The 8,924-nt window shown below is 42.7% G+C and overlaps 1 protein-coding gene across 1 annotated transcript; it reads right to left on the reverse strand.

Moving 5' to 3' along the window:
- Positions 1-1,402: 1,402 nt before the first annotated feature.
- On the reverse strand, positions 1,403-7,024 carry dmrt2a (doublesex and mab-3 related transcription factor 2a). Its single transcript, XM_040155883.1, has 4 exons — positions 6,850-7,024; positions 5,476-5,868; positions 3,199-3,301; positions 1,403-2,736 (listed from the first exon to the last, which is right to left on the reverse strand). Exons 2-4 carry the CDS (start codon positions 5,821-5,823, stop codon positions 1,631-1,633), a joined length of 1,557 nt encoding a protein of 518 aa, XP_040011817.1. The 5' UTR covers positions 5,824-5,868; positions 6,850-7,024; the 3' UTR covers positions 1,403-1,630.
- Positions 7,025-8,924: the final 1,900 nt, after the last annotated feature.

Genomic DNA, 8,924 nt, shown 5'->3' on the forward strand with positions numbered 1-8,924 from the left:
ACAACAACAGGACTCTCTGAAACAAATCCACAGTCTTCTCCTGACATGAGATTTCTCCGTGGGCTCAAGAGCGAAGAAGAAAAAAAGTAAAGTGACAGGACAGCAGAGCTTTGGCCAAAGAGTAAAGTGGTTTTGGCTGCAGATTCACGCCGATGAAATGTGAACGTTGAAGGAAGGAGCGATTACTGACTGTTTTTTTTAACCTCCCGTCTTGTTCATTATTGCACGGATCAGTGTTCTGCAGCTCATGTGAAACCCGTATTTGGAGCTGTCTTTCAGCATGGACACACATACACACTTAACTTTGACACACACACATCCACCCACCCACCCACACGCACACACGCACACACACACACACACACACACACACACACACACACACACTGTAGTGAGAGCCCGTAACTGGAAAGGAATGAGTGGAGAAATGCATCTTGAACGGATGAGATGATGCTGCTCACAGATTAATGCGCTGATATCATGTTTCAAGCTCCCGAGGAACACAGTTAGTCTGCATCCACTCCGTCACATCCACACTTAGTTTATGGGTTTTGTGTGTGCGTGATTTGTATTCATGCCAATATGTTAAATCATAAAAACAAAGACAAAAACTTCGACTATATTTCACATTTGAAATATCTCATGCTACAAGAAACTGAGACGAAAAATTTTTATGAAATAATTAAAAATAATTTAAATATTAAAGTATTCTAATGTGTCCATAGGACTTGTGACAGCAAATATGAAAAGTCAACAAGAAACATTTGCGCTGTACTCTGTAATTTAACTTTACTTTTTTTTTTAAATTAAATACGCCATGATATACGGTATGATTGTTAGCAGAATTTCATACTGGTGCACAGGGGTTGTGTGTGCTGTTGTAGAAAGTCAGTAATAACTGGCACTTTCCAAAGATACACTGCATTTGCATTTAAAACCCTACCATGCTCAGAACGTGTCAAACTTTATGATTTCGAAGTAAGTAAGCTATAGTTATATTACAAATTCTGCAACGTCTCCAACTCCTACTTAAACTCCAAATTTAGGATAGGAGGCTCAAAACATAAAAACTTTAGTTCAATGATTTTTTTAAGTAAGTCAAGCTAATATATAATAGTGATAAATTGTTTTCTGTGTGTTTGTACCGGTGCGTGGAAGTCTGATCTGAAATTGGCCTTTTGATAATTCCTATGCCCCTGTTGGGTTTGAACTGTTTTTGATAAGTGTGGACCCACGACCTCTGTGTTTTATTAGTGGGATGCAGACTAACTTCTGACCTAAACGAAAACCTGTTCACCGTTAAACGTGCCATCACTTGAGGATAAAATGAAATGCAAGACTTTTTATGGAAAAAGTTCATTCTTATAAAGTTTATTGACATGAGGAAAACATTGGGATAATGTTTAAATACTCTACACAATAAAGTTATTAAACATGCACACGTATAATATAATATACTGTACATAAATATTAAATTGGGAACAAAGAATTTCCAGCTGGTCCGTTTTCTGATGCAGTGCCTGTGTGTTTAAGTTTTTGGGTTTTTTTGAGCCCACAACCCCGACTTGAGATGCTCTCTAACTGAGACAAACCTGCCGTTTATAGTGCAAGAAAAGACACCTAATGGAAATTAATGGAATGCTCGACTCATGGCAGGTGTGGGTCTTTTCAGTATGGCTTCCACAGAGAAGGACAAAGACTCACTGGATGCCATCTTTGTTCCCACAGGCTTGGACAGAAAGTCTTTGGCGTACCTGTCGGTGATTTTTACAGCCTGAATGTCCTTGGCAGAGCCCTCCCTGAACTTGCGGGCAGCCTCCTCTAAGAGCTCTTTGCAGTACGGAGCCCTGAGCTCCGGCCCAGCCCCGCCGCTGGTTTTTTCATTCAGCGAGTGCTGGATGAGGGAGTGAAAGGGGTTGAGTTTCGTGGAAAGCTTAGCACTGTCCTTGCTCAGCTTGTTCAAGACTTGGCTGGAGTTTTGGGAATTAGAGTTGTTGGGGAAGGTCTGTCCGAAGCTCCTCTTAGGGGGAGAGAAGGCTGAGCACTCCCTCTGCCCTCCGTGGGCGACGCCTGGAGGTTTGGGATCAGCCTGCTGAGGGTTCGACGAGTCCTGCAGCCCGGCAGCTCGGGATCCCTCCAGTTTAGCAGCGAGAGCGGCCGTAGCCTCCTGCTCCGGCGGTTGGCTCTCGGCGGGGATCATCTTGGGCTCCCACACAGAACCTGGCTTCATGTTCTGCACCGCCGTGGCATTGAACAGGCACTGCTGGTAGAGCAGGGCGTCACCCAGGTTGGCTGAACTGCGGGGCCACATCATGAAGCCACTTCGTGACTGCTGCAGCGGGAAGTGGCGGTAGGTGGTGGCCACGCTGACGTTGGAGGAGATGAGCTCGACGTTGGCTGAGCCGGCGGGGTACTGCATGGACAGATCCAGGCAGTTTGGTCCCATGAAGTTGCACAGCTCTTTGGGCTGCGGCTCGACCTGAGCTGCTGGCGAGTAGGCGGTCTTGTAGGAGTTGTATTCGGCGGCATGGTGGATCATGCTGTTAGGGAAGACGAGCGAGGCCGTGGCCGCCTGGCTGTTCTCCATCAGCTCTCGTTCTTTGTACTCCCGCTCTAGCATGATGGTTTCCAGCTCCTTGTCGGCGAAGGCTCTTCTCTTCCTCATGCGATCACTCAGCGGTGGGGGGAGAGACGGGTTGGCCGCCAGGAATGGATCAGACTGCACCGGACGATATCCTGTCATCAAAATAACCCCAATTTAATGCAAGATGTATTACATTCGATGTGTTTTGGATTATTGCTGATGTCAAGCATGCATGCAGAAACGTTCACAACACTGACAAACATGCAAGAGTGCAACAAAGGACAATTTTCTCTCCTGCTCAAACAGCTTAGACTAGATATTAATCATACTCGATAACAAAACCATCTTTGTACGTTGTGACAGTGCTGGAGACGGTAATTATTCCACTTATTGCATGCCAAGAAGTTAAACGAGACACTGCTTACAGATGTTAGCATGTCCTTATCACTGTTAGAGGAAAAAAGGAATCTGAGACAAGCCATGAGAGAAAAGGGGATTTAGTTAAACCGAGTTAAACCGATACAGAGGAAGAGACAGGAGGAGGAGAAAAACATGAGAAACTTCTATTGCAAAGGATAAAACTCGTCTGTCATTGTCAGATTTTGCCTTGTTACCTTCGAGGATGCTTTTGGCAAGCATAGTGGACGGCCGAATGTGTCGCTGATATATCGTCCTCCTCTCTGCTGGAATTTGTTTTCCAGATATGCCTTTCTTATCCTAAGAAAATGAAAAAATAAAAAAAATGACCAAAGACGTGCTTTCGGATGTTTTCCTCGAGCCTTAAATAGTACCTGATTTGTCACAGCTAAGGTCCAGGTTATGTCTGTGTTTGGATAATAACATAATAATCCACTTAAAAATATGGGTCATACAACTGTTTTCTGATTTTCATTACAGTTATAAAATCTACATTTAAATAGCTTAAAGCTGGATCAATATAATTAGCAGTTAAATTAATACATAAATAGAATTATTCAACTAAAAACTAATTGTGTTACTTCAAATCAATATTTTGGACAAGACTATGTAAAAAAAAAAAAAGTTTAACCAGCCAAACAAGCCAAGAAACAAGCACAAACAACCAATGGCACACACACGCCACACAACAGACAGACAAATTTGAACAAAAAAAAAAAAAACAACTAACATCTGGTATCGTCTTTAAAATACCACTGCTAATGTGATACGTCATTTTGCAGCAGACATTCTCAAATATTTGCTTGTCAGAGACCTCTTAACACAAACACACAGACCCTAAAATATGTTTGGATTTTGCCTCAGGGATCCTATACAGTATACTTTGTTGTTTATGATTAAAGACGCCGCAAACGTCTATGTTGGGAGAAGAGTGAGAGATAGTGAGAGACACTATGATCCTTTTATATTCTCTAAATGAGCCGTTTCACTAGGCCTTTATTTTGATTCAAATAGACACAATGATTATTCCCTATTTGCTAGGACAACATCAACAATCTCTCCCCGAGATCTCTCCCTAAAATTTGCATTCATTCAACAGAACAGACAGACACACACAGTTGTGCACACTAAACCTTTTCTGCCCTGAACCTCAAACACAATCTGATAAACTCCATTCCCAGACCGAAAACTAATTGGACCTAAACCTAACCACACAAAAAGAAACGGAAGTTTGGTCGTAAGAACAAAACAGTATTTTACCGTGGTTGATTAACTCTGGAAAAAATATGCATAGCGACTTTGTGCCGCAGCAGCAGAACGAAGAAAACTCCATGTCAGGCGTGTAATTACGTCGCATTCACCAAATCATAATGCATGTCATCTTAGAGTTTAACACTGATTGTTTACATTGGAACCATGCAGCCTGTCTCACAGGGTACTACACTACTGGGGTTTTTTTGGTTTGCTTTTCTTAAATCGACATACGCCTGCTGAAGAAAGCCGAACTGTATTTCTGCCCATACAAGAGAAAAACTTATTTTAGCCTTTTTCAGGCCTACTATGGTCTTAAATGGTGCACGTGATGTTGCAGTGCGGGCCGAACAAATAAAAAGGAGAAGCCACTTATGGCCGGAATACGAAGGCATGGGCTAATTGTGAACTGAAATGGATTAACAGTGAACCGGCTGAACTGCTCTTAAAAAAAAAAAAAGAAGCAGCCAAGATTTCACAACAATTAGAAGGGCACAGGTCAGACTGTGAGGCACAGAAATCAGAGGAGCTAGGAAACGATAGCTACCAAACGCTTCAAGTGAAGTTATGGGCTACTCTCCACATCAGCAACAGATGAAACTGAACCCTGACAAAAATCAGTGGGTAGAGAGCTCCCATAAGTAATGATTCATGACGCTATAATTTAATGTTAGGCCATGTGAAGGGATGAGCATGTTTTAATGGATTTGCTGTATTTTTTTTTTCTTTTTTTCAAATAAACTTATAGATAGTCTGACATGGATTTACTAGGAATAGAATACTAGGAATCCAGTGCGGTGTGTATAGATAGCAGTGAGCATTGAGCCCACTGGATTAACTACATTATTAATTAACATGGATAAAGCAGTGGGGGGGGGGTGCTCATAAGCTAAAGCAAGGTCTGTGAATCCATACAGCAGAAAATGCTGCTTCAAAGGGCAGCCGGAGAGACCTGAGGCACTGAACCTGGAGGCTTCCTGAGACCACTTGACTGGATTGGACTGTTAATCTTGTGTGTTTTCAGCCTAACAGTGAAACGGTGTTGACTGCGTTGATTGCACTGGAGAAATAAAGTGAAATAACGTTCACTGTGGGGACTGATTTCCTCATTATCCGTGGTTGAGTAAAAGCAACTTTCCCTGCGTGTTTTCAGGCTGGGGGGGTTCACGAGGCGCACGCATTCACACCTGCACATGCACCCGTGCCCGCTTTCTCCGGCCTACCTCCGTCGCCTGCTGCCTCCTCAGGGCCACCTGCGCCGCCATCACCCGCTGCCTCTCCACCACCAGCAGGCAGTTCGCGCACTGGCAGTCCCTCCAGCGGCAGAAGCGCTTGTGTCCCTTCAGGCAGGACACCACGCCGTGGTTGCGGCAGCGGGCGCACTTCGGCGTCCGGCTCAGCTTCCTCTGATCGCCCGGACACAGGCCGCTGGGCCCGGCCTTGTCGTCTCCGTCGTCCTCCGGGCCGAGCGGGGCCGAGCCGGGCCGGCTGGAGGAGTCCGCCAGGTCGTCGCTCTCCGTCTCCAGGCTCTCCACGTCGATTTCAAACTCGCAACCGGCGTTGTCTGTCATGTCTGCCCGAGTCCTCCGCCGGCTGTCGCTACACCCGGTTAATGGCTGGAGACAAATAGAGATTATTTAGACCCGTGAATGGGTCTCGATATGACACCCAATTCATTTCCTAGACTTAATGATCTTGTGGCTGTTATTTTTCCTTGAAACCTGGCAAAAAAACTTAATTTCCTAATGTGATGTCCTTTCCTGTGAGGAACCATTTAAAATCAACGTCCTATGTGTTGTCATCTTTTAATTAAAAAAAAAAAAAAAAAAGTTTGCTATAAGACTGATTCCACCCGGGGAAAATAAACATATCAATGTGCGTCGTTTTTCCATTAATTCCGGGTAACCACACCGAGGTTAGTTATTATTTTTAGGGCGTTTTTTGGTTTTTTTTTTTTTGTTTTCTGTTTTTGCCCCTGGGATAACCTTCACTGCATTTTCTTACAAAGGCAAAATCCACTAACAGGCCAAGAGATGCAAAAAAAAAAAAAAACTTATTATACTTTGTTATTCAATAATGTGCAAAAATGTAAAGACGTTTTAAAAAAATAAATAAATAAAAAGTGCACAGCAGAAACAAGTGTTAGCTCGGACCGACTGATACGGTCCTACATCTTTATGACTGCTGGAAAAATGATCTCTTGCACTTAAATAAGAAAAACAGAGCAAGCAGATAAGGAAATCTACAACCGGAGGCCTTTTCTAAAATAGAAGCGGCTTCAGGGGGACCGTTGTTATGACAGTCCAATAATTTATTATAGGCAATAAACCCATTAATAGCAAATTGTTTCGGTCATCGCTTCGCTCTGCCCCATTGACATGCATCTTAAAATCGGAATAAGTGGCCCGCATTTAATTGGTTGTTCCATGCAGGCGTTTGGTCAAACGTTATAGAGTTTTAATAGCCTACGGTTATAGATTCCTTACGTTATTTCCACACGTGACTTCGCCCATTGCCCAGTAAATAAACAAAAACACAAGATATATATGTATATATATAGATATAGATATAGATATAAAAAAAAGAGTCCAGTTTACCTGCAGTTGATTCAGCGGTCTCTGTCCAGGCTGGTACAGCAGCGTGGGAGAGCGGCGAGCACCTCGTTAGCACCGTGATGAACCACACATGGACGAACACGCAGTCCCCGGGACCCCGGAACGGACTCGCAATTAGCTGTTAATTGACCGGGCGACTGAGTGTCTCCCTCCGAACGGTCCGACTTCCCTCTGCAGCCGACGCTCGGCGCACCGCTCCTATGAACCGCTTCGGTCTGCGCTCCCTGCCCTCCGACTGGCTGCTTCGCAACGCGCGCCGACCAATGGGAGTGCGAGCTGCAAATCGGGCGGATGCTGAGGGTATGGGGGGGGGGGGTTCCCGTAGTAACGGGTAACGAGTAACGAGTTCACTTTTAGGTAGTAAAGCTCCGTGATAAGGAACATTTGAAAAAAAAAAACACGAAAATTACTCTTTAGTTTTCTTTTGCTACACTGCCCCATTTGAAGTAAGTACATTGATATTGATATAGAGCACTATAGCATATCGCCACAGCTAGTTATCCAAAAACTTAGCTAGCGTTAGCTCGTTTAACTGACGGTTACCAGCATGACCTCGGTAGTTTCTTTGTCTTTTTTTTTTTTTAATGTATGAGAAGAGCACAACAGTGACTTGTTTTTAAACTTACCACTGACAAGGTTGGATTGCCAACCTGCCAAAGGCCCCCAAAAGCCCCAAGGGTACTAGGCCCGTATCATTTGCATCAACATATAGCCTAATCACAGATTTGTTGGAAATTTGCCCCCACTTAAATATCAACTGTGACAGGTACATCCTTCACCTTGAAGGGGACTCATAGAGGCACTCGGTGTCAAAAGACTGTTAACTGTTAACTAGTTTATCTTCTGGTCATAAAACCTCGGGCAATAATGTCGCATTAGCATAGAAGCACTGTATGGCTGCAAGGAACTGTTATTTCCATTAGCAATATGCCCAGCAATGATTTTCTTTAATAATTCATGTTTTGTTTTTTTTTTAAATACTATAAAATGCCATAAAATGGTGGAAAAAAAGGACCATCATTATTCCCTGTAGCTCAGGTTAAGATATTCAAATTCCTTGTTTTTACTGAGCAAGAGTCAAAAATACAAAGATGGTAAGTTTACCCTCATAGAAAACTAGAAAATACTCACATTTAAGAATCTGGTACGAGGGAATTTTTGGCTTTTAGTGATTGAAAAATTAATTAGATGATTGATTCATTAATTTTCTGTTAATCGACTAATCTATTAGTCAACCAATCATTTCAGCTCTAGAGAACTGGTTGGCTTTCGGCCTAGGCAAATAATGAAAACTGGAGCCAAAAATCAAAATTTTGCCCTGGGCCCCCCCTAAAAGGTTAATCCAGCGATGACCATTGGAAAGGAAATTTATTCCTTATTGATTATTTTTCTGATTAAGTAGGCTTGATCAACAATGATGAGAGCCTGTGGCAAAGACACCTTACAAAATGGCCTGACAATCAATGTCAGCCCACTCTTTCCATTGTCTAATGACAAGACATGCATCCCGTAAAATGTCACCCACCGTTGGCTAATTTAACATATGTGTATAGTGTAGGCATTTAAACTATTTGAATTAGTGCCTTTTCATATCAGTTTTTGATGCATTAAAAAAAAGAACATTTTTTAAATTCACCCTGAAATTAGTTAAAATATTTTTTGACATTAGATTAAAAACGTTATTAACGTTATTAACACCAAAAATGCCCAAAAAAGAACAAGATTGCTATATATCTGAGGGCCATAATGTAAGTCCCTTTAATATTAAAGTGATTATGCAGGTAATGTGCCTAAAGTGTTGTATTTCAGTCAGAAGGTATATTTACACAGATCACAGCTTAAACTGCCCTGTGACAGATCAGGTAGACGGGTGATAAATGTGCCATGCAGGTTGTTACAGTCTGTCCTCCTGGCAGGAGTAACTGAGGATGATTACAGTGTTTTCACAACAATCACACCTTTAAAAAAAAAAAAAAAAAAAAACACTATGTCAGCATGCAGGAGAGTCCTACACAAAACAACAGCCAAGAAAAGCCCAACCTTAAATATATACAGCC

Source organism: Xiphias gladius, chromosome 19, assembly GCF_016859285.1.
Source record: "Xiphias gladius isolate SHS-SW01 ecotype Sanya breed wild chromosome 19, ASM1685928v1, whole genome shotgun sequence".
In the NCBI taxonomy this organism is placed as follows: domain Eukaryota; kingdom Metazoa; phylum Chordata; class Actinopteri; order Istiophoriformes; family Xiphiidae; genus Xiphias; species Xiphias gladius.